This window comes from Condylura cristata, unplaced genomic scaffold, assembly GCF_000260355.1.
Source record: "Condylura cristata isolate star-nosed mole 26May11 unplaced genomic scaffold, ConCri1.0 scaffold00001, whole genome shotgun sequence".
Taxonomy (NCBI): domain Eukaryota; kingdom Metazoa; phylum Chordata; class Mammalia; order Eulipotyphla; family Talpidae; genus Condylura; species Condylura cristata.
Genome location: NW_004567102.1, coordinates 25460825 through 25488134, shown reverse-complemented (window position 1 = coordinate 25488134; position 27310 = coordinate 25460825). Strand labels below are relative to the sequence as shown.

Sequence of the window (27310 nt, the reverse complement as noted above, 5' to 3'; positions counted from 1 at the left end):
GATTTGTTCTATTATACTCTTCATATTCTATTCTGTCATAGCATTGTATAATTATTCCTTACAACATGTTTCCTTCCTTTTGTCATACTGATCCTTGTATTTGCCTTATTACAAGATATCCACTTAATTGTGAATCATTATCATTAACTATACATATTTAGAAGAGTATTATAGTGGGCAAAGCTGTACTAGGATTCTTCAGTTGGATCCTGGCTATGTCCACACTTGCAATTTTACTTCAACTTTTTTTTTTTTTAAATAAACTGATTTTTTTTCTGTCCATCCTGGCAATTTTACTTCAATTTTTTTTAAATAAACTGATTTTTTTTCAAGATTTACTTATTTATGCATACAGAACTAGAGTACATGCCAGAAGTACAGGGGCAGTGAGAGGATTTCCCAGAGACAGAGTGGGGAGCAGAACAGGCAGACTGACAGGTACACTGCTGAGGGGAGCAGCGGGCAAGACAGGGGAAGTCCGTTGCACCATGTCAGTCACACCCCTCATCGGGGATGGAACTCATGCTGAAGTGGCTGTGTCTAGTTTCGTAGTACTGCGCTTTAACCCATTGCACTATCAGGGAAGGCTCGATTTTAACTTTTATAACTATTATTTTAACTTTTATAACTATTTACATCAAAGATTGCATCACCTTTTCCCAGTACCTGGAATAAAGAACATGAGTGCTCAGTCAATCTAATCACTTTCAAATCATTATTATATATTCCTCTTTTGCCAACAAGTCAACACTGGGATGTGCATAGATAATAAAGTGTTTGCATTGAAGTTCTGAATCTTTACCATCTCCCTTCTCCCTAAGCAACTACTGAAGACTTATCGGATTTAACTTTCTAAAAATACTCAGAATGAATTTTTGGTTTTGTTTTGGTGCAGGCAGGTATTATTGGCATTCATTTTTGTCCATTTCTCACATACTTATTGGCAGAGACTAGAACTTAGACCATTTCTTCACCTGAGGGATTTTTACCAGAGAGAAATCTTCTCTTCTCATACTATGCTGTCTTCAAGTTATACACCATGAGAGGAAAACCTGGGTGCCTGTTGAAGATGAGCAATGATTTGGGGATTCACAGGAGACCTAAGAAGTGTAAAGTGAAGCCTTTGTCCCAACGCTATGAAGACGCTAGTCCCTTGGCTGCATCCCCAGAATTCATGTCTTTTAAGTAGCCTTAATAAATGTATCAAGAGTACTTCTTTGTACTGATAAGCTAGCTTACTATAGGACACCCTTGAGGGAGGAAATAATCACAATTTTCAGCCTTATCAGTCTCCCTCCCTATCTAGTTTTTCGAAACAGGCCTTCATTCTAATTTCACCTGGGTGTTTTTAGACAAAAAAAAAAAAAAAACAAAAAAAAAAAACAAAGCTGCTTTCGTTTGTTTTCGCTTGTGGTTTGAAGCTGTTAGTATCTATATTTAATTGCCCTATTTGTGCTATTTATTTTAATCGTTCCTGGCATCCACATGGTTGAAACATGTTTTGAGTCATAACCTCTATAAAAGTTACAGAATATTTTATGGAACACTTGAAAAAATTGCAAGCCTGTTTTAAACCAGTTTTCAATTCTTTTAACCTTTTTGAACTATTAGCCATTTTTTTCCACTCAAAATTTCCTCGTTGGAGTGATAACATTTAAAAGGCTTAGTCCACTGAGCTATAACTCTACCTATGGGCAGAAAGAATTAACCTTCAGAGTGCTTCAATTGCCTATGGCTGGTTAACTCAGTAGGGGACATGGTGCTAATGAGGCAAAAGTTTTAGCTTTTATCCCTGTATATGCCAGTTAGCTGTGTTGAGGTCTATGACCTTGGTCTGCATCCTAACCCCTGGCAACCTTCATACAAAATGCATGCTGCTGCTAATAAGAGACAACAAGACAATGAGAAGCAATTTGTGCAAATGCATCCCCTTTTCTGAGAAAACATTTCATAAAGCATGTTTTTACTGACAGAGGGTCATACACTGCATTATATATAAAGGCCAGTGTACACATATAATTCCTTGATGGAAAAAATAAATTCAGAGTTCAGTTTTTAAAATCAACAGGTGGCATAACTTCTAACAAAAACTCTCCCAGAGGCCCCTCCCTACAAGGGGAAGAGCACCACATTTATATGCAGCTGCCTTGGACTACAGGTCCCAGTATGCCACGCAGACATCTTAAGCAGGGAAGCTACAAGGCAGGAGGGACAGAACTGAGCTACCAGGTGAAATGATGTCATGTAGAAGGCAGTTGGGCTAAGAAGCTCCTCTTGCTTCTGCAGCCCAGTTTCACCCTGGTCTTGCTGGATCGGAGACTTGAAGAACACATGCAGAAGAGAGACTTGTGGAGAGGCTGAAGGTGGCAGCCATTATCATGATTTGGTCTTTGATTTTGCTCCTTTGTTCCAGATTTGCCTGGTCCCTGTTAACCTCTTCCTGTGGTCCTAGCGAGGAGTTGTCTTGGACTTGAGCCTTAGTAGCTGTACTCTGAGCGTTGGCAATTACCCAGGAGTGGGTACTGAATTGGGGGTGTTTTATTGGAAAACTATTTTCTCTATTTCCTGTCTATGCACAATAGTTATATTAAAGTTCTTTCATGATAAGAGTTTACCTTTGCTTTTATATGGCAGATTGCAGCATCCTACTTTAGAGCACACAAGTTTGGTGGTTCCTGGATACTTTTCAATTGTGTGTTAACAAAATTATTAAAATATAACTCAATGAATCAAAAAGAGTAATGGAAATATATTGTACCACTTTCCAAGGCCAAAAATAAAATTTTACTAAATCAGCATGGAGATATAGTAGATAATATAGTTCCTCTTCCATTTCCTTTTTGACTGGATTTGGAAATGATCAACTGTGCTTTGATAAAAAATGATATACTTCATTAGTGTAGTATATCATTACTGACAGAGTTTCAGATATTGAATCATTCTTTCACCAGTGGAATAAATCCATCGATCAAGGTATCATGTTCCTTTTAAAGTGCTGTTGAATTTGATTTACTAGTACTTTAATGAGAATTTTTGATTCTCTCTTCATTAGTGAAATAAGCTGATAATTTTCTTGTGTTATCTTTTTTTTTTTCTTATTTTTGGTACTAGTTGATGCCAACCTCATTAAATGAGTCTGAAATGTTTCTTTCTCTTCTATTTTTTGGAAGAGTTTGACATTGTTATTAACTCTTTTCTGAATGTTTAATAGAATTCACCAGTGAAACCATCTGGTCCTGGGCTTTTCATTGTTGAGAAGTTCCCTGAGTCAATCTCTACACCAGTAATGTGTCTTTTAAATATTTTTTCCATGTTTCACTCTTGAAAGTTTGCATGTTTCCAGGAATTTATCCATTATTTTGAGGTTGTCCAATTTGTTGGCATATAATTGTTTATAATGGTCTCTCACGATCCTCTATATTTCTGTGGTATCAATTACAACACCTCTTTTTTCATAATACCTTATTTTATTTGGGTGCTCTTTATTCCAGTGAATATGGTTAAAGGTTTGTCCTTTTTTTTCTTTTCAAAGAATCTGGTTTTAGTTTGCCAATCATTTCAATAATCATTTGTGTCCAATGCATTTACTTCCATTCTGATCTTTATTATGTCTGTCTTCTTATTTTGAACTTCATCCCTCTTTTTCTGGTTATTTTAATATGCAGACAAGCTGATTACACACACATAGTATGTGCATGCATACACATTTATATATGTGTAGATATGTATATATCAGAGATATACCTATATACCTGTATAGGTGTATACTATCACAAAACTCAGGGAATTAAATAAATTATATCTATATAGGTGTATAGATATAGACTTAAGATATCTACTCATTGATGTATGGGATATTAAAGTCAGTGACTAGTATTAGATTATTTATTTTTCCCTTTACATATATTAACATTTGCTTTATATGTGTGTTTCTATGTTGGGTACATAAATATTTCCAAATATTGTAACCTCTAAGTGAATCAACTGCCTTATCATAATATAATGCCCTTTCTTTGTACTTTGCTTTAAAGTCTGAAAACAGATGAATGAATATATGGTATATATTCAGCAATCAAAAAGACAAACTCATGCTATCTGCAGCAACACAGGTGGAGCTAGGAGGTATTATGTTAAGTGAAATAAGTCAAAAGGAAGAAGAAAATTATAGTATGGTCCTATCCCCATAGGGAATGCAGGGAACTAAGCAAAGCATCAGAGAAAAGACAAAAACTTGAGGGCAAACCATTGATCTGAGGCATACAGTAGGGGAGAGAAGAATTTAGAAGAGGGGAGGGAAGAACACGAAGGTCTATGGTAGTAGTCAAGGATACCTCGCTGAAGGAGAATGACACATGAATAAAAATGACCAACTTGGTAAGGAAACTTAAAAAAAAATTAAAAAATAAAATCTTATTTGATTTCTTGTTCTAGGTTCAAAAAATAAAATCTATTTTGTCTGGTATTTGCATTCTAAATTTATTTTTCTTTCCATTTGCCTGGTTTGTCTTTCCCATCCTTTTACTTCAATCTGTTTGTCCCCTTGCTTCTGAAGTGAGTCTTTTGTGCATAGAAGGGTTTTTTTTTACTCTATGTCTTTTGAATAGAGTAGTCAGTCCATTTACATTAAGGTGTGTACTTATTGGCAGGTGTGTACTTATTGCCATTTTGGTAATTGTTTCTGGCTATCTTGGAGTTCATCTGTTCTCTTCTATTGGTCTTTTCCTTTGTGATTTGATAACTTTTTTTAGTAATAAGTTTTGATTTCTTTCTCACTATTCTTTATATAACTAATATAAGGTTTTGTTTCATGGTTACCATGAGAGCTATCAGTAACAAACACTACGTTTAACAGTCTATTTCAAGAAATAAAAAGTGTGAATGCATTATTGAGCTCTACAGTTTACTCAGCCCCATCCTTTTGATGGCTTACTTTACCTATTTATATTGAGTACCTGGGTAAGTAGGTTCAAGCATAGTAGTTTAAAAGCTATTTCTCAGTTCATAAAAGCTCTATGGGTCTCAATGTGATCAACTCTACTGGTTTTCAAAATTAGATATTTTTTGGGTGGTGGGAAGGGGAGGGCAAAAAGGAAGTCATTTCTCTAGTACATATCTTAAAAGTTGGGATTTCCATAAATTCATGTTTCAGTGAAGATCTCTGGGTTTTGAATTCTTTCCTGATTGTGAGTCGCTATAAAAGAATTGGGGTTACAGATAGATTCTCAGTCATTCCTATCTGCTAAAATGTGTTTTCTTTTTCCTTTGGCCAATATGTAGTAGTTGCTCAGCGTGGATTTCAGAAAGTTTTTTCAGAGAAAAGTGTCCTATGTGTATATGTAAAATTAGTATATGAATGGGAGAGGTGAATTCAGGGTCTTCCTGAATATATCATCACCCTGATCCAGACCCACCCCTTCTAAATTGGCCTTAACCCTCACACACATATTTACTGAGTGTGTAATTCTGCACAAATGCTACCCAACTGTACCTTACTTTCTAACATTTAAGATATGAATGATAATACTTGTCTAGCGGAACCGTCATGTACCTGACAGCTAATTCTCACCTTAGTATCTGACACATGGCAAGTGCTCAATATGTAGTGGTTTTATGATTTTATTCTCTTTGTGTTCTCTTTTTTTATGGCTGGTTGCATGATTAGTATTTACAGCCACATTATGGCAAATATGCACCTATAATGTTGATATAGACTTTTATAACCAGGAGCACTCTTCGTTTCTCTTTTATAGTCTCTTCTTCTCTGGGAAATATGTAGAGCACTGAACTGACTCACCATTAATTTCAGGGCCTATAATTTGTTCAGCAGAAATCTCTTTATTCCTAAGAATATACTCTTCTGGAGGGACCTTCAGTGTTGTTATTATTAGATACCTACTATGTAGAGTGGACTGTACCAAATGTTGTGGAACAGAAAGGTCAAAGAAGGCATGCCTTTGGCTTTTTGCTTGCAGGGGATGTTATAAAAATAAGGGAAGTAAATGTTATACTATAAAGAGAAGCATATATGCGTCTAATACATTCGAAGTTCAGATATTTGACAGTGTGAGACAGAAAGGACATTCTGTTTAATGAAAAGTGGTAAATACTTTGTTCTGACTAATTTTCATTTGACAAATTTTTCATGAATTATATATGATTCTCTCTAAATATACTGACACATGTCTTAACATTTAGTGTTTTGCTGCATTTCTTATAATAAGAGACTTGCAAATTAGGGCAATGACTTGAGACATCTGTGTCACAAGCACACACACAAATACACACAAATACTTGGATGCTGAAAGGCAAAGAAAAGCTGAAGGAAAAAAAAAAAAGAATAGGGTAGAGCTGAAAGTTTGAGGGAATGTGGTGGTTCTGACTAGAAACATGGGCCCTGGATGTGGCATAAAAAAAAAAATCTTAAAGATTAAACAAGGAAGCAGGAATGCAGCAGAGAACAGTGTACCAGTTTTCTAATCTAGGTCTCAGTTGTGGCTTCAAAGTCTTATATAATATAGTTCCTTCCCATCTCTCTCTCTCATAAGCTGCATTTCCCCAGACCCTCTATGGTTGAGGTTCATCAGACTTCCTCATGCACCCCAAACTTCTTTCTACTTAGCCTTCGGACCTATGAAAGGCCGTTCCCTTTCCTCAATTGCTCTATTTCCCATTCTTAATTTCCTGGTTCTTCTCAATAAGACTAATGCAATCATTACCATCATCCTAAACGCATAGGGTCATCATATTATCTCTTTTTTTTTTTTTTTACCAGATTTTCATCAGCAAACATTTTTAATTTTCATTTACCAATTGTTGTCATTCATGCTTGACAAAAGTAAAATCCATGTAAAAGGAATCTGCTAGCTTATAGAAGTAATCAATCAGGAAAATATGATGCGAAGGAAGAGGTGGGATCTATTCTAAGAGGACTTTGTATTGAAAAACAGCTTTCCCACAAATACAGCCTGAATTCACATGCCAGTCTCTGATGCCCCTCCAACTCCACATGCTGATGAGCAAATAATGGAAACTACCATGCATTTATCTAAGGAGGAATAATTGCTCCTTCACCCTTCCCTAAAAGAAAGGATAGTAAACTAGGCCAGTCAGTCAACTATATAGCATCCATATATAGGTTGATAGACATACTAAATTGCAGTGTATAATATTAGCTCTTGTGAAGTATATAAAATTTTTAGTTATGATTTATGTGTATGATGATCAATTTAGGACATTTTCCTCCACCAGCCTATAATATAATAGGATTTTTTTTCAATTTTCTTCACTCTTTTGCCCTGCAGTACACAGGAAAATGGAAATACTCAAATAATTCAAATAAATTGATGGTGTGCCTGCTGTATATAATAAGGTAGTAGGTTAAGTTTTAGTGGAATAAAAAAAAATCTATAAATTACTCCCACCTCCTCTCAACCTCAGTGCCTTCTTCTGCTATGTAGCTAGGATTCGTATTATATCCAGGGCTGGAGCCACATACTTATATTTACTAATAAGAAAAAGGGTCATATTAAGTAAACATTGCATCAAATGCTTCCTGCTCAAAGGCCATTCTGAAGTCTCAAGGACATCCTGAGTACAGATTCATATGTTTGAGAAGCTGTAGACCTAGGTTGTGGAGAGAAGCAGTTATGATCATCAATCATGGTCTTCAGGCTTAGACAAAGAACTAGCCAAGGAAGAGCCATCCTCTTCCATAAAAACAGCTCCTTCTTTGTAAGCACAAGTCCTCCTTATGCATCACCATCACATCCCTAACCCATAAGTGCATTTGATAGTCAAGTGCTGCTTTTTTCAACCAAAGAATGACATCAGATGGACTCAAAAAATATTACTGAGGCAGCAAGGTAAAGGAATCTTTGGCAAGAGAAAGGACCATCACTAGAAAACTTTATCAATAGACACAGGATGGTTCCTGTGCTCATAGAGTGTATATTCAGTAGGTAAAGAGAAGCAATACATTAATTAAGTTAAATAATGGGTTGAATTCAGATGGTGATGCCAAAGTAAAACAAGTTATGGAGATAGTGACTGGAACTTCTGGAAGGAGGGTGTATGTGTGTGTGTGTTTGTAAACGGCTTTATCTTGAAGGGTCAGCAGGTGAACTTTTAGCTAAGAACAAAGTGAGGAGGAGGAGAAAGCTGTGGGGGAACCTGAGGAAAAAAATTAATGAAAAAGTTAGGAAGAGAAAACACAAAATCCCTGAGTGGAGGAAACAGTCTAGGCAGGTATAAGAAATAGAAAGGAAATCAATGCAGCTTGAGTGGTACTGGAGAGGGAGTTGAAAGAGATGGTGCTTGTGGGTTCAATATTAAGACTATAAATAGATAGAGTGAGGGATCAGATAGAGTGAGGCCTTGATTCCCCCAATAGTTATATATATTTAATTAAAAATAAAAACCTGACTTGTCTGCTGAGAGAAAAATTAGTGCAGGAGAGTAAGGGCGAAAACAAAACAAAACAAAACAGGAAGTCAGAAAGTAGTCTGCCTCATTCCTTGGTACCTTGGTTTAGGGAAAGGATATGACAAGGTGATAAACTACACAGAGGAAAAGCATAAAATCTGGTTCTTAGCTCAGGTATCATAGGATGGTGATGCATGGAACCCTGATGGACAACACAGAAGAAAAAGCAGCATTGAGAAAAAAGGTCTAAGTTTAGTTTTAATTGAGTATGAAGAACTAGAGTAGATTAAGAAAAGAGGCCCAAGAGGGCCACCCTGGTAATGTGAGGGGTTTAACACAGCCCTATGAAGCTATCCTCAGCCACTGCTGTACAAGTTTGATCCCCTGCCAGAGAGGTGACCCACATGGCACAGCAGACCTCTCTTGTCTCGTCCTCTGCTCCCCACAGCGTGTATTCCACCTGTTCTGTTCTCCATTATGTCGCTGATGACTCCTCTCACTCTGTCTCTGGTGACTCCCTGCATCTCTGGCCTGTACCCCAGTTCTTTTATACATAACTAAATATTTAAAACAATAACTACAAGCCAGAAGTTCAAAAGGTATACATTTTTGAATCATTAATTCTAGTTGAAAACAGGAAATTTGGGGGGAGGGAAATAAGATCCCCAGGCACAGAATTAAATGGGATGAAGTCAAGGTCAAAAATTGTTGGAAGACTAGCTAGGAAGAGGAGTAAGACAGCAGATGAGAGACGAAGAAGTAGGAAAAGAAGCTGCGGTGATACATGACAGAAGAAAATAAATTCAGAAAGAAGAGTCTCTAGGATATTAATCTCTAGGATATTAATTAATTAATCTCTAGGATATTAATCCTAAAGAGACAGACTAAGTATAGGAAAAATCCAGGGGATTTAAAATATAGTTGATGGGGCCCTCCCTGGTGGCGCAGTGGGTTAAAGCACTGCACTAAGAAGCTTAAGCCACTTCCACATGAGTTTGATCCCCGCCTGCCCCAGAGGTGATCCACATGGTGCGGCACACCTCTCCTGACCCACCCACTGCTCCCCTCAAAAGTGTACTTCGTCTATCTGGCTGTTCTGCTCCCCACTCTGTCTCTGGTGAATCCTCTCACACCCTCCACATCTCTGGCCTGTACCCCAGTTCTGTATGAATAAATAAATAAATCTTTAAAAAAATAGTTGATGGTTTTGGATAATTTTTTTTCAGGACTTTTTTAGTATTGTTTTTCAGCCTCAATGTACGTGGCCATATTTGCATATTTGATATAAACAGAGTATAGATTACATACATTACATAAAGGCACAGATAACATGTACAGTGCCCTGTGAACTATGAGTCTATTTCATAGTCTCCTAGTTAAGTCATCACACAGAAATGAAATTAACTGTGACAGTATGATCAAAAATAACTTGGGTTTGTTCTCCTGTATATTCTTAAAGTGAAATAATCTTTTTAAGAATGCTCTAACTATGTATACATATATTTGTAACAGGTGACTAAATAAAATAACTCATACTTGATGGGCATGCAGGGTCACAACACTATGCATTCAATTGTCTATCTAGAATTTCTATGAGGCGGCATATCAGCAAATCACAGGCAACTAGAAACCACCAAGGATTCAAGAAGACAAAGAAATTAGAACCTAGTATACTCCTTAGCCGGTTTTAGGGACCAGGATGTGGAGAACCTTAAATATGAAACTAATACATGGCAAATCTAGGGATAAAGCAGGAAAAACCAAAAAGACTTTGGGTTACCAGTTAGCAGTGGGACAATCACAGGCTGAGTGATGTGCCTAGAGGTTGTGGTCAAGGATCCTGGCCAGCACTGCTGGGTTGTCCCAGCTTCACCACAGCACCTGCCAGGTCTAGAGAGCAGATTTTTGAAATAAATTTTCCTGATGTTCACTCATTTAGAGGAAAAAAAAATGTCAGTGTCTTTAAGGATGACTTTTTTTCCCTTCTTCTTTTACTCACAAATCTCACAGAAAGTCTGACTCATTTCATAAATGGCATGAGAATATTGTTCCAGGAATCACTAGTTGTCTTTCATATTCATCTCATTGCTCTGCTCTGCTGTAAGCCAATGTGACCTGTAGCCTGGATAGACAGTTTTCATACAGTGTGACCAGTCTCCTCAGGCTGTGTAGGACTGGTTCCAGCAAGTGACAGCAGGATATCTAAGGTATAGGGGTGGGGAGACAGTGGAATGAAGAGGTATCAAATATTCAGGGTTTTGGGGGTTGAGATTGGTGCTATTTGGGGCCCTTATTTGAAAATAAATGATGAGAATACTAATGATACCATCATCAAATATGCTGAATTAGATGTTAAAGACTGTCCAATAAAGGAGCAAAAGTTATACAAAAGGAGAATTCAACTATGGTTAAAAAAAAAAAAAAATCCTCTGGACCCTCCCTGGTGGCACAATGGGTTAAGGCACAGCATTAGGAATCTAACTGCAACCACTTCAGCACGAGTTCCATCTCTAGCCCTGGAGGTGACCCACATGGTGCAGCAGACTTCTCCTCACCCACCCACTGCTCCCCTCAGCAGTGTACTTCCTGGATCTGTTTGTTCTGCTCCCCACGCTGTCTCTGGTGATCCTCTCACTGCCCCTGCACCTCAGGCCTGTACCCCAGTTCTGTATGGATAAATAAGTATATCTTAAAAAAAAAAAAAAAAAAAGCTCAGATCTAAGAGGGCACTGATTAAGTAGGAAATGAGATAAGATCAGTCAGTGTGGATTGACCTGGCAGAAACATGAAAGAGCCAGCAAGTTCAAGAAGCATGTACATACCCTGCTCATACCTGCTGTGGCAGCAGGGAAAGCGGTCATAGCTGGCTCAGTTCCAGAGGAAGAAGCCAGCCACTAGCCTCTTTCCTAAAGGCAGGGTATCCCATTCCTTTAAGAGTCCCCATTAGGGGCTAAACTGAGCCTACCCAAAATTTGTATGTTGAAGTTCCATCACAAATACCTAAAATGTTTGTGTATTTGGAGATAAAGTCTTTGAAGAGGTGATTAAATCTAAAAGAACCACTAGGTTGGACCCTAATCAAATACAATTGGTGTTCTCGTAAGAGGATATTTGGATTCACAGATACCAGGGGAGTGCACACAAGAAAGAGGCGTGTAAGGACACAGCAAGGCAGCCATATGTGACTCACGGAGGAGGCCTCAGGAAAAGCAAACCTGTGCACCCTTTGATCATGAACCTCTAGTCTCCAGAGTTGTGAGAAAATCAATTTCTACTGTCTAAGTCACCCAGTCTGTGGCATTTATTACAGCAACCGTAGCAAACTAAAGTATTCCCAATTATTTTTTAGAAGAAAGGTCTTTGATAAATGAAACACACAAGAAAACTACCTGTACATTTTCCTATTGTAATTCTCCATGTTTTTGACTCTGAAGGAAATAATGGGGGATTCTGAAAAAGTAAGACTACCTATCAAATGTTTGACTGTTTTTTTTAAACTGAACTGAAATCATTTATTTCTATTATATGACAGACACTAATTGATAGGCTGCTCCACACACTAATTCCTTTGCCTCCTGTTTCTTCCTACCCGCTGTTACCCATGCTTGTGCTCTCTCATGGGACAGTGTTCAGCTGGTAGCCATCTTCTAAATTTTGCCCAAGGTATAGAGTTACACATAAGCTTTTTGAAGCAAGGTTTATTTCATAGTATCACAGCTATTTAAGTATTTTATTTGGCACTGAAATTTTCATTTGTAATGTATATTCTTTAATTTATAATAAGGTAAGCTTTGAATGGTGCCTACAATGAGCTGTGGGTCAAATGAGCCTCTCTCTACCACAGAGAAATGAAAGAATCCTCTCAGGTATCACACATTGAAAACAGCCGCTGTTTATGAACTGGAGTGACTATCAGCTGAGAATTCTAGCCTTGTGTAAAACATGCTTCTCACAGAAGCTGGAATCCCAGGTATTGATTTAAGCCATTCCCTTCTTTTGATCGATTTTCTCTCCAAATTTAAAACTGTAGTGTCAGCCCTAAGGATGAGTGCTTCTTTTTTTGATGTCTATTTTCTTTGATATGTTCTCTGTTCTCTTCCTTTTCCATACAAGAAAGAAAGCAAGAAAAACAACAAAAACAAACCAAGCAGTGGTATGGCAACCATCATCTGCCTTTCTTTCCCTAGTGGGAGAATACTAAAATGCATATCTGCATTGCCAGTAGTGGCCAGTAGTGTGAGATGCTTCAGGTTTTTGCTCCATCAGAATCTCACTTTCTTGAACAGTAAGTATCTACATTGCTTTAAGTTTATTCAAAGTGCCATGAAATTTTACACAGATAACTCATAATAATGCTATAAGGTTAGTATTATTATCTCACACAATAGAGAGAAAACTGAGTGATAGAGGTGGTGGAACTTGTCTAGTGTCATATATGGCAAATGGTAGAGCAGCAGCAACTTGAAGCTCAGCATTTTGCCTACAGTGAAGGCACTCTATCATCACACTCTATTGCCTTCCCTATCTCCTCTATTATGCTTGAGGAAATTATCAGTGTTCCTGTTTGCACAATGCTTGTGGACAAAGGATCTCAACACATCAGACTGTGTGTTGAAGACCAAATTTGTACCATAATTGCAACCTGAAGAACCCTTACCAGTTACAGCCCATTCAAGAAACTTATACTGTCCTCACAGATGAAGCTGAACACTACATGATGGCATTAATTATTATCTTCTAATAGTTGTGTCTAAAGTTATCAATCTACTCTTTTGTATGCAAAAGGTGAGAGTGTGGAACTTGAACCAGAGGAGAAATATTACTCAAGGGCCTTCACCAAGAGACCTAAAGCAATTGATGGTCAGCAAAGATTGATCACCTAATTAAATATTTGATTTTGGATATGTTTTATTTAAGAAATTGAAAACTGAGGTTTGAACTTCCTATTTAGTGGACAACAAATTCCCGAGACTGAGGGAATATTAGATAAATAAGGGGTTCTCACATGCTTAACAGTAACAAATTATGCGGTCATAAATTTTTCTTAATAAAATAGAATGAATAGACAAACCATAGTGTATTGAACATGGTGAAGGTAAATACTATTCTGCAAAATTGTAGCTTTTAATTTACATGTCCATATAAACTGTCAAAAGCATAGTCAAAAGCATTGAGAAAACATTGAATTAGGAGCACAGAAATTTTGTCAGGGAACAAAAGACACCTGTAGAGTAGAGATAAATCCTAGCATTCTGGCCCTCTCTGGTAATGCAATACGTTAAAGCACAGCACTGCAAGCGAGTCAGTCATAGCAGCTTCAGTGCGAGTTCTATCCCCAACCACAGAGGTGATCCACCCGGAGAAGTAGACCTTTCCTGATCCACCTGCTGCTCGCCTCAGCAGTGTACTCTGCCAATGTGCTTGTTCAGATTCCCATTCTGTCTCTGGTGAGTCCTCTCACTGCCCCTGCCTGCACTTCTAGCCTGTACCCCGGTTCTGTATACATAAATAAATAAATCTTAATTAAAAAAAAAAAAACAAAAACAAAACTACCATTCCATGATTCTGAGGGGCACTGAACATGTAGAGTCTCACAGACAGACTATGTTTTATACATACAAAAGATATTGCCAAGTTCAATTTCAGCCAGCGTCATATATAATGAAGTGAGTTAATTTATTTTTGCCAGTTTAGCATGCCTATGAATGATTGAAAACTGTGAGTATTAATTTGAGGTTCCAAATAACTTTTAGCAAGTAGTTAAATTTGCGAATACATAACCAATGAATAATGAAGATGGATGTTAACTATTGTTTGGACTTGTGATACCATTATATATTATTTTCAATATTTTTTCTTCTCCACCAAAAATACTGTCTCAAGAACCCACCTTCTAATCTGAGAGATTCTTCTCTTCTAATACACTACTTTAAACATGCTTTCTTCTTTCTCAACTCTATAGTTGTCTTTTCTAGGTTTCTTCACACCCCACCCTCTCAATCTTCTTTACTCACTAATCTACAGTCTAATCTGCCACACAGTCTTTCCAAAAGTATTGCCTACATTCAATAATTTTGTTGCTAGGGAATCAAGTTCAAAGCCTTGTTAGTTTCAACTCACCTATCTTCATGACCCGTATTTTTCCAACGTGCATCCACTTTCTGCAAACCTTGATCTCTTGAATGTGCTATACTCATACCATGCTATGTGCAGCTTAATTATTATTTCTATTTCTAGTTTGTTTCTACAGATTCTATTTCAAGTTCTTAAGTGTCCCATGAATTCCTTTGTTAATGCTGAACTTCAGATGTTATGTATTTCTGGTATCCCCAGAAGTGAGACCGAATGTAGTTGTATCTCCTTGCTCATTACTACAGTATAAACTAACCTCATTCATAAGTTATTCTTCTTTTCAAAGATACTATATGCACGTTGAAAGTGAGGTTCACTTTATACTTTCCTGTTAAGAATTACAATTCTAGCAACTAAGACACTATGGAGTACCAACGATGTACCAAGTAATTCACAGATCATGTATAGATTATCATTATTTAACCTATACTATTTCTACACTTCATCTTAGCTAAAAGGTCAAGGTGCAATGTAGTATTTCTAAGTCTCACAACTCCAAAAGTTAACATCCATCTTCCTTATTCATCATTGGTTATATATTTATAAATTTAAATACTTGCTAAAGTTATTTAGAACCTCAAATTAACACAGAACTTTCAGTCTTTCATGGACATGCCCAAACTGACAAAAAAAATTAACTCACTCCATTATCTATGACCCTTCTGTGTCTGACCTTGGCAATACCTTTTGGTTAATCTATATATAAAACATAGTCTGTCTATGATCTATTTAATGTGCAGTGGTTTTTAATATGTGTGTACTTTGTTGTAATTTAAGTATTTAATATGGCCCCAACATCCTGCAAAAGGATATCTAGTGTTCTTAATCTCAATAAAGTGATACTAGGTCTTAAAGGTAAATATGTATATTAGATAAACTTTATTCAGGCATGTGTTATAGTACATTGGTTATGATTTCAGTGCAATTAGTACATTAAAGAAGATGTCAGCTATTCTTTTAAGAAAATATTATGACCAGATACTCATAGAAAACTAATCCTGTGTTTATCCTTGGAATAAATGATTCAATATGCATTAATTTAGTGTTTTCTGCAACATTATGGAATAAGAATTCTATGAATAATGAGATGACTATACTACTACTTCTTAATTTCTCATTTAGAGATGGAGAAGGTAGAAAAAGATTAAATAATGTGTCTGAAGACAGGAAGAGTTAGTGGACATGCTGATTGTTCACTTGCATATGACATAATCCAGTTTGTCAAATCTCATTGTTTGTGATGAGAGTGCTGCAACCTCAGCTCTCCACAGGTAAAATGACACATAGTTTAAAATTTTTGAGTGGTTAGAAAGTTAAGTGATCAAATTTCCAACCCCCGCCCCCAAACTGGATGTTCAGAACAATTTTTTTTTAACATTGTCAAGCAGCGCATGTTAACTTTTCACCTAATTTTAACAAATGATAGCTATTCCAGCTCATTTTCATCAGTGTAGAAAATCAAACTCTAGTAAATTACAGCATTAATAAGGAATTTAAAAGATTTTTTTTGCACATAACTACTTATGAAAGAATATATTCTCTTTTACGTAATCTCTTTCCTTTGTTCATTTACCATTTTTTGTTTAAAGGATGAAAAAATCTCAGCAGCATCTACATAATTATTAATCTTAACGTTAATACAACAAACCATTTGTTTAACATCTTCTACAGTGAAGGCTGCATGCTAAATCTTGCTGGGAGACGGAGCTGGAGCTTCGCTGTGTCCAAAGAAGAATCAAGAAAAATTCTCCTTTCATGAAGACTTGTTAATGAGTGCTAACATACAATATATAAGGAAAGGAACAGCTGCTAGAGTTCTGAGCACCAGAGTACCAAGTGATCATCTCAGAAGAGTGACCAAATCAGTTTGAAAACTCAGAGGAAGCAGAACCAAGAACATTTGGAAAGCAGAAGTGAGTGGATCATCGATTCAAGTCTGTGATGAGGAACGGTAACCCATGAATGCTGGGAAGTAGGTAAGCCACATACTGGGGGGAGTACTAGAACCACGGTAAAGACTTCAGGTTGTCATTCAGGAGACCTTGAGGTTCCATAGTCGATTACTGACTACAACCAGTATAATCAGACAAATAGTACTATAGGAAATGTACAGGGATGCAGGTAAAGCTCTGAAGAGGATAAAAGGAAAAAAAGCTATGGAAATAATGTTGGCAGAGGTAATTAGAGGATAACAGTGAATTAGGATAATAGTGGAGTAAGAGAAAAGTGGAAGTGGATGGAAGAGGTACTGTATAGGCAAATACAATAGGAAACAGAGAAGGAACATTTTCAGCCTAAGGACTGCTAACCCCACATAAATAAGTAGAAAATGCAAGAAAACTTGGAATTGAAGAGTTTAGTTTATACTATATTAAACCAAAAGTGTTTGACTATCAGAAATTTGTAGAAACCTTGGAAATAAAGTACTAAAGTCTAAGGAAGGTACAGTAGATATTGAATAAGATTATATTTCAGTGATTATCATCAAGCAAAGATGGTAAGTACATAGAAAAGATTAATAAAAAACAGATTGTAGAAAATAAAAGAGTTACAAAGCCTTCTGGGATTTCATTAAATAGAAAGATTGTTTTTAGTGTTTGCGTCCTGCTGACCTGGCATTAGGAAGATTTGCTAGAATTAGACTAGGGTTTTGACAAGCAGAGATAGAAGAACAAAGAATTCCAGAAGAGGAGGGCATTATAGGTATCTGGAAAGACACAAGCTCCTTGTTAAAGAGGGAATGGATATGACCCCAAGATGCTTAGAATTTTGTGTATCTATGAAAAACTAATGAGAGAGTAGAATGGACATAGAGGAATCTGTTTCTGACTACACTAATATAACAACAACAAAAACCTAGAATAATTGTTGTCTGTAATGTTCATGACTAAGGCTTTGGTTAAACCACTTGTTCATTGATGCAATGCACTCTAATGAGTAACTCAATAAAAATATGTTCCTGCCATAACCTAGTAGTCTTAATTTCTTGAACTTAAATATTTAAATATCTTAATGTCTTACATGCTTGAGATTTAGAAGAAGCCTTGAACTCTAAGATTTTTGTGCATCATTCTGACTCATGTTTCAACCATGAATAAAATTTTGTAAGATTATTTTTACTACAGTCTGCATTTTTGTCAAGGACATCAGATGTCATCTTTTTAAATGCAAATGCTAATGGTAATTCAGAACTACAGTGAAATTTTTACTTGGTTTACTTTATTAAGCTTTTAACATTGGAAAACTGTTTTATTCTTTGTAAGTTAAAAAAAAAATGCTTCTTCAAAATGATTGTACTCTTCTCTCCAAACCCTCCCCCCAATGTTATTTCTATAATTAATAATATATCCCTGAACTGGTGATATAAAAAAGAATACAGCACCAACAATTCCAATGGCTGTTAGTATCATCAGTATATGCATAGAATTTAAATAATATATTTATATACCTCTACACAAATTAGGGCATCAATATATTTATGAATGATTTCATTATTCCCAAATCCTTCTTTTACTATCCCTTCAGTAACTTATTAAAGCAAAACAAACAAACAAAACAAAAACACTCTCTGCACCCCCTCCACGTGAGATGCAAATAAAACTCCCCAATGAAGAATAGGCTGAACGAAAACTACCTGATCTGGAAATTTTGCCAAACCTCTATTTTAACAAACTTTATGCTGAAATACTGAACATTATGCTGGAAATGCAGAATCAACTTAGCATTCTCAGCAGGAATACATGTTAGCCTACAGCACAGAAAGAGTTAATCTGAAATGCAAACTAGATTTGCATTAAATATGCTTTGTTTGCCATTCAACAAGACTTGTTTTAATGGCAAAGGCAATACCAAAATTGGGTGAGTACTTAAAACTTTATTAAGGAAATAAATGATGCTGCTCTAGAAATCTTCCATGACATGAAAAATATGCTGTGAGGAGTTATTGAATTTTTTATTTTCCTGCTCCAAACAATTCATTATTTTCCTGATATTTTCAAGCAATGGTTCCACAAAATTAAATATGGCCTTCCCTTTCCTAATAGTTAAACCCCAAACAAAACTAAACTATGTCTTCTTTGCATGTTAAAGTTAATGTGCTTTCATTTTGCTTAATGTACTTTTAATAGTCTCTTATGGCAAGATGGTGATATTAAATGTAGGAATAAAATATCCACGATATAACCTTGAATTAGCTATAGTGCCTTTTATCTAAGGGCTCCAAACACATCACACAGTCTCATTCATTATCTCCTTGAGGTGTATTACGTACATTTTATAGTTGAGGGATAGAATGGCTAAGAGAATTGAGGTCATTTGTAGAGTTCCCTCCAAGTACAACCTGCATACATCTCCTGCAGGAGTTCCTCTGTCTCTCTAGAACAGTCTGCTTCTAAGATGGCTACAATGTCTGCTGGAGCCAAAAATTGACAATGAAACCAAGGCTGGCTCAACATCAACTGAGTTTGTCTGCACAGAGGCAGCAGAGCTTGACACTTGACTATGAGTCATACAGTGCAAATCATACAGTGCAGAAGTGATTGGCCTTAAGCTGAATTCATGGAACCAAGAGCACAGAGAACTTCATTTAAAAATAATAGTCCGTCAACAACTGCCAGGACCACATTCAGCAGTTAGGGGGCCATCAGAAACACAGAAAAACCAGTTATCTGAAAGAACCTCTCCATATATGGACCCACTAACAACTAACCAGTTGAACTCCTCCAGATCCATAGCTCCCTCATTCCTTGTCATTTTTTTTTCCTTTCTTGTTCTGTATTTATAAAAGACCTGTGAGTTACTGAATTTCTTATTTTCCTGCTCTGAACAATTCATTCATTTCCTGATAATGAATTTTCAAGCAATGGTTGCATAAAATTAAATATGGCCTTCCCTTTTCTAAAAGTAAAGCTGACACGAGCTATGCAACCTCTGTCGTCAGACACGGTCCGGATGGAGGGGAATTGCTCTGAAAAATCAGACTTTCCACGCTAACTTATGTTATGACCTCCCTTTTTTGTATAACCGTAATATCAAAATATTCTGAGCAACTTTCAGCTTACAATTGGATTGCCTCAGCCGCACAAGGCCTGCCTGCCTTGACAAGCAAGCACTGCACCAGGGTGAAAAAATTCCCCTGAAGTCAAGTGACTTGACTACTGACTGATAAATAAAAGCAAAAGGGCTGTTTTTGCAAAGTCTCTCTCACTGCCGGATGGAGGATAACCCAAATCTTATCATTCTATTATCTCACCTAGCCTTCTATTCAGCTTTTTAAAGAATTACTCAAACTTCCTATTGTTTGGCCTTTAGATGTGGAAATTCATCCAGTTTGCTTGTTTTTTAAACTAATCAAGTTTTCCACCTGCTACACCTTAAAGGAATCCACAAAAGTCTTCTGGCTAGTTTTTCAGGATTCTATGTAGTCTTTAGATAAAGAAATCCACCTATGTCTCCTATTCAGAGATTTGATTAGCAAGGAATTTCCTCTTCTGTCTCCCAGGATGATTAAGGCAGAAAAACAAATCCATTAAGTAGTAGATAAGGTTTAAGGGACTTCTATATTAGTTGATTTCCACTATAGTAATATTAGTCATAGATTTTGTGCACTTATGTACCTGTTTTTTACCTTGATTGATTTTAGAATGTTTTAATCTCAAGCTAGGGTCAAAACAACCCCAAACTGTTCTTAGGAAAAACAAAGATGATTGTAATCTCTCAGCCCAGTTCGTGTGCTGATGTCATCTCACTGCTTGCTCGTAATGTATAAAATAAACCTCTGCTGAAGGCAGAGCAGGAAGACTTGCACCCAACTCTGACTCCCGTGTCTTCCTCGCTCCCCTTTCCCCTTTTTTCTCCCTTTTCCCCTTTTTTAGGAATCCCTACTCCCAGACGCCTTCCCACCTTAGGGTCCGCCTGTCCTGCCTCCAGACACCTCAATAGTTGGAGCTGATCTCCGACATAAAGCCCCAAACAAAACTAAACTGTCTTCCTTGCATGTTAAGTCTCTATCAGGCTTCAGGCTGGATACCAGAGCCTTGCCTTCTATTTCCTCGCTGGTGGCCCCAATGACAAATTTTATTTTCTCTAATGGCAATGCCATAGTCATTGCTCCTATGCAAGTCAGGCAGCAAGCCCTTGGTAAGTAATAACTGCATCTCTACTAGTATTCTCCCTCATGGAATTTTCTCCCTTACCTGTACACCATCAGATGCAGGCATATAACTTGCCCTTTTAAATGTGTCAGTCACATTTCTGAGGATTTCCACAGACATCAGAAGATCACCTGCATAGAAATTTTTCCTCTGAGTTAAATCCAACAGTGTCTTGGTCACCTGGGACATTCCATCACCTGCCAGCATTCGCTGTCCCTTAGCAAGATGTTCTTTAATCTGTGGTGGTCAAAAGAACAGAAAAAAAAAAAATCAGAATCTTCATTACTATTTACCTATAGGTCCTCATTAAACAAATTATTTAAAAGTGTAAGGTTAACTTTAAGACTGCATTATAAAGATTTTTAAAAATGCAAATTGTGTGTGCCACTCTCAAAAGGAGGGACACTCAACATGCAGAAGGCCTTATCATTTTTAGTTCTCATAACACAGATAGAACACAGTGGGGGAAGTGTGTACCAAATTAGGTTTTTAATTGCAGCATAAATAAAAAATATTGTTGTATGTGGTAAATTGAGGTGTGATCAGACATAGATTATAAGCAATTGAAAATATCTATTTTCATTAACAAACAGCTTAATGATATTTGCTTTAGCTCTTAAAAATAAAGACATCTTTATATAGCAGGTAAAATAAGTTGTCACAAGAATAGTTTAGCTTAGGAAATATGTATAAACTTATAGGTATACAATGATATGACCAAAAGATTATTTTATCTTTAAAAATGACACAAGCAAGCAATAACAACAAAACCAAAAATAAACAAAAAAACTTTAAGTAGATTCAGAGCAGAGTGAACTATTAAGATACAAGAGTTCAGTCAGTCTGACAGTAGAAAAATCTGCTGTCAATCTTTGTAACTGCTTATTTTACAGTCCAAGGGAGTAAAAGCACTTAATAGTGAGGAAGAATAATTAGGTACAAGAGGGTAAAACGATAGCAAGGATCCATTGTACTTTTACTTCTCTATTAAAATAATAAGAGGGGCCCTCCCCAGTGGCACAGTGGATTAAAGCGCAGCACTGAGAAGCTAAAGCTACTTCCGCATGAGTTCGATTCCTGCCTGCCCCGGAGGTGACCACATGGCGTGGCAGACCTCTCCTGACCTCCCCACTGCTCCCCTCAGCAATGTACTTCATAGATCTGCCTGTTCTGCTCCCCGCTCTGTCTCTGGTGAAGCTTCTCACCGCCCCCGAGCCTCTGGCCTGTACCCCAGTTCTGTATGTACAAATAAATAAATCTTTAAAAAAAATAGTAGGAGGTTAATCTTTATTATCTAATTACTAAATTGGTAATAAAACTTATCATGCCATTCTTGGTGGTGCAACAGGTGAAAGTGCTACACTGCAAGCAAGCCACAGAGGCTTCAGTGCTAGTTCAATCCCTGGAGGTGACCCACAAGGTGCAGCAGACCTCTCCTGACCCGCCCGCTGCTCCCCTCAGTAGTGTACTTTGTGTTCTGCCTGTTCTGCTCCCCACTCTGTCTCTGGTGAAGCCTCTTACTGCTCCTGCACCTTTGGCCTGCAGCCCAGTTCTGTGTGAATAAATAAATATAAAAAAATAATAAAAATTAACCAAAATTAAAAAAATAATAATACATTTATCAAAAAACCATTAAGTAATCAAGAACAGGCTAAATTGTAATAATTAATCAATTTTCCATTAATAAACATGACAATAATTCTTTTAATGTAAGTCAACCAATTAAATTAAAAATTAGGAGGATTAAAAAATACTTTAAAAAGTGTTACCTTGACATATCTGATTTACTTGTTTACTATTTGAGATTTTTAATTATGATACAGATATATAGTGTTGGTCAATCAGAAAGGAGACTGAAACTCACAGTAGAGGATGGTTGGTTTGTTATGTTGTTATGTTGAAGTTAGCTCCACCTGTCAGCTACTGATAATTATTTGGAATTAAATGCTCAAATATTATGTCCCAAAATTTCATGTTTTGCACTGGATATCCACCCTCCTCACTGTATTATCACTATTCACCGATCATTTAGTTTTGTTTCTTTTCTGAATAGAAGTTTCTCCTGATATCTGAATGTAGAGCATTCCTATGCAGGTTTCCCTAGACTGAAATAACATGAAGAGACAATTGCCATAAATTTATATGTGAAATGTTTGATCATTCCTAGCCCCCCCAAATAACCTGTGATACCAAATAACATAATGCCTAAGATTGCACTAGAATACAGCAGGAATGACATGATAAATATACAGCTTGTGTGATATCGTAGCTCCTGGAAAGGAGTTTGGTGGTACTGCTGCAAAACAAATGCTGAATACTACATTCACTTTTTGCCTTTTAATAATAAAGGAAAATCCTCTTTGGTAATCTTTTGGTGAATGAAAACAGGTACTAATATAGAACTCGTGGGGAAGCAGAGTGCCAGAATACAAACTATAAAAGCAGATATTCCAATTATCAAAACAGAGACAATTAACTTTTCTATGTGCTCTCTTGTTTTAAAAAGTATCTCTCAGTCACCCTGAATTATACATCACATATTTTTATCTAAGTCTTTCTGAACCTTGAGAATAGCACACTACTTCTGAAATAAGCCCAATGATAGATACATCCACTTATTCACTGCCTTAGAATACAGCTTAAAATTTTGTTAGAAATAAATCAGTTTTTATGCCCTAACTACTCCTTTATAATGAAACAGAGGTGACACAAGCTATGCAACGTCTGTCTATTGTCTGATAGATTCCGGGTAGATGGGGATAAGCTCTGAAAAATCAGACTGTCCACTGCTAACTTATGTTATGACCTCCCTTTTTTGTATAATCATAATATCAAAATATTCTGAGCAACCATCAGTTTACAACTGGATTGTTTTAGCTACAAAAGGCTGCTGTCTGGTTCAGGGAAGCTGCCCCAGGGTGAGAAATTCCTCTGTCTCCTGAGACAAAAGGCAAGCCCCAGGAGAGATAAGACGCATGGCATAAAAAACTCCTGGGAAGCTTCCTTGGTTTCTTTGAATAAAAAAATAAACTTCAGATAAGGCTCCCAGGGCATAAGGAATCATGGACAAATTTTAACCTTGACTACACAGGTGTTGTTTGATACACAACTATACAACTTTCTCTTAACTTCTTTTTGAAACAAGCACTAACTACTCTCTGCTAGCCTTAAATTAGCCATTAGCTTTTCTTTAGACAGTCAATGATAACACTGCTAACACAATTTATTACTACTCCAAGACCCCCAACAACCTTTTGTTAACAAGTTCACCCTTTCCCAGACCCTTCTTCCTTTGAGTGATAACTAGACAGCTGTACACATGATAACTATCACAAAAACATATAATTTAGCATACCATACATTGTTAAGAGAAGAATGCTTTTTCCCTTTGTCCTTGAGAATGTTTTATGGACATATCCCATTAACTTACCCTATGTATTATTGCAATTAACTACTTGTTACACAGTATAAATAAAGACCTGCTGAAGGGGTAGCAGGAAGACTTGCACCCTGACTCCCGTGTCTTCCTCGCGTCCGCTCCCCTCTCCCCTTTTTGGAATCTCGCACATGCCTTCCCATCTTAGGGTCCTGCCTGTGCTGCCTCCAGACACCTCAAAAGTTGGAGCTGATCTCCAACACAGAGTTGTCTACATTTTTATCTAAAGTTTTCAATTTACTATTTATGGACCTGAACCCATAGGTTTGATGTACTATTTTAAAATTTTGCTCTTTTCTAAAAGTTGAAAAATGGGCATATATAGTAAAAAGTTTAAAAAAATAATTTTCTTGGGCCCTCACTGGTGGTGCAGCTGGTTAAAACACAGCACTAAGAAGCTAAAGCCATTTCAGCATGAGTTTGATCCCCGCGTGGAGGTACAGCATGAGTTTGATCTCCGCCACATGGTACAGTAGACTTCTCCTGATCTGCCCGCTGCTCCCCTCAGCAGTGTACTTGGTCAGTCTGCTTGTTCTACTTCCCATTCTGTCTCTGGTGAATCCTCCCACCATCCCTGCACCTCTGGCCTGTACCCCACCCAGTTCCATATGCATAAATAAATAAATCTTTAAATAAAAAAAAATCATTGTCTTAATTCAAATGAAGCCATACACACCTAAGGATATTAGTCCAAAATACTACACACAGGAAAAATTTTCACTTCATCATGGGTGATTCCCACACAATCTGACCCTGAGGACTTTTCTCCCTTTTCTAACATCTTTCCCCTCATTCACTGTGCTCTTACCACTCTAATCTTTTTTGATCTTACTTAACATTAAATATAATGCCTGCCTCAGAGCTTTTGTACTTGCTTTTCCTTTTGCCTGGCATAGTTTTCTCACAATGATTTGCCCACTTTTTGCTTGCTTCCTCAGAGAGATCTTATTTTCTCCCCATCTGAAAAAGTATCCTTGGATGCTCCATTCTCTTAGCATTCTTCATTGTGCTAAGCCTTACCTGCCATTGTGCCATTTCTCTCCTGGCTCAGTTAGTCTTCTGTTTTCCTCATTAAAATACAAACCATATGAAGGAAGAGACTGTCTTGGTTGACTACTGTTATATTCCTATCACCTAGGGAATTTAACATATTGAACAAATGAACTACATTTATGAATGATTGAGTGAACTTCCCCTATGTGCACTTTAAACCACAGGATTACATTAGACACATAGCATTAACTTGTTTACCAACAGTCCACAGAAAATATTGACTACAAATAGCATTATTTAGTATACAGTATATAGATTGGTTTGAAAGTCACTGTTCAGTAGATGAATTATAAAGAAGGTTTTGAAGACCAATGAAATGAATAAAGGCTAACCTTAAATGTGTTATACAATTCAGACTTCAGTTTTGTGCTGGCAAGGCAAGTCACAGATGTGATGCTTATGTTCACAGACTGGTTCTCCATTCGGAAGAGAATGCCGAGTGGCCGCCAGGTAAACATCATCTGACTACTTCAAATCAGTTCAATACTTGCTCGTTTGGCAATGTAGATCTATATTCCTGTGAGAAATCTAACCTGCACAGCCCCGTGTATCCTGCCCCTCAACAGAAGCCTCATAACATTGACTCAAATCTTGAAGAATAAAACATTTAGAAATATTTTCTATTAGCAATAAAAGTAATACAAAAGGCACTGGAAAGCTATCTCATCAGAGATACAAAAGGCAGTCTTTTATACATCTGGGTCAGCATCAAATGCAGCCTGACTCAGTTGCAAATTAACATCACTGACAGCTGCTTAGTGGGGTTATATAAAATGAGTTGTTCTCAGTCCAGCTCCTCAAAGTCAGGTGCCCAGATCTAAACACCAGCTCTTACAATGGGCACTGATTAGCATCCTCCCTGGCATTGTCAGTGGAAAACACTCAGAACAAATACCTTGTAATATCTGTACACACCAGTTTAGACTATTAGTAACTTCAGAAAGCTACAAAGCATGTTCAGATAAGACAGCTCTCCATACAGAAGGTACTTAGTTGAAAAGCATTTCCAATTTCTTGAGATTCTTGCACTACAAGTGTACTATGAAATCTGTTTCCTAAAGTCATACTAACCATTCACTATGTTCTTCTAGAAAGACAAATCCATGTTTCCCTGCTGACCAATTCCTCTCTTTTCAGGGTCATGAAGAAGTCAAGTTCAAGATGTGTTTACTTACCTTATCTATTTCAAAAAGCCCTTGACTTGTATTCTTCCCTCTTCCTTTGTTTTTATCTCCATGTCTATAGTTATCTTTGATTTAGAATCCTTATTCTCTTTAATCTTCCCATCCCTCCAAAATATGAACTAATAGTATTGCATACACTATTTAAATATTAATTTTTCCAAATGTATTTCAACTATTGTTTTTTGTTTGTTTGTTTATTTAAAATCATATCAGAAGTATGTAATCTGATTTGAACCCTTCAACTCTTAAAGGTGCAAATTAGATTAACAATTCCCTAAGTATTTTCTCTGAAAATTTTATGAAAGCATTACTTTTAAAGAGAACTTTGAGTCATAAAAACTGGTTTAAAATGTGGTTCTACAATTTATTACGACTATTGCACAATTTATCTCTTTCCTAGGATCATATCTGTCTACAAGGAGAAGCAAATATCTCATATCTGGTATGATGGGTTGATTGAATATAGAGGTTAATAGGGAATATTCAGTGACAATTTCCTCTTTACCTTCCATTTTCAATTTCTAATTCCTTTACAAACTATATAATGTTACTCATATCTACCCTTTTTAGTTACAGAATATAGCTGAATTCCAGGACAGATCTTGACTATTTCTGTTCACACTTATTACAAAAGTCTCCTACCTCCTCCCACTCACTCCCCAATCTAAACTTCCCTACCATTCACATCTCTGAACAGGTCACCTCTCTGCTAAAAAAGACAATCATTAAAAAGTTCCATTCAATTTCATATTAAATTAAATACATGGTCCACAGTTTGAGTTACAAAGCCATCCAAATATAATCCTAACCTACAATGTCAGTCTACTATCTCATTTTATCCATCTGGACTCTATTCTCCTATTTCAACTTAGTGAGTATTTCAGTTTTAACCTGCCATTTTTATTATAATTTAGTAATCCATTTTCTTTTGA

The 27310-nt window shown here is 36.7% G+C and overlaps 1 protein-coding gene across 3 annotated transcripts in view; it reads right to left on the bottom strand.

Annotated features, from left to right (window-relative positions):
* ADGRB3 (adhesion G protein-coupled receptor B3) overlaps nt 1-27310 on the bottom strand; it is a 650534-nt gene that overhangs the window by 325119 nt on the left and 298105 nt on the right. For all 3 annotated transcript variants that reach the window (XM_004673604.2, XM_004673605.2, XM_012721768.1), the window contains one exon: nt 20748-20942. In XM_004673604.2, the coding sequence (XP_004673661.1) occupies nt 20748-20942 (195 nt within the window). The remainder of the gene's footprint in view (nt 1-20747; nt 20943-27310) is intronic.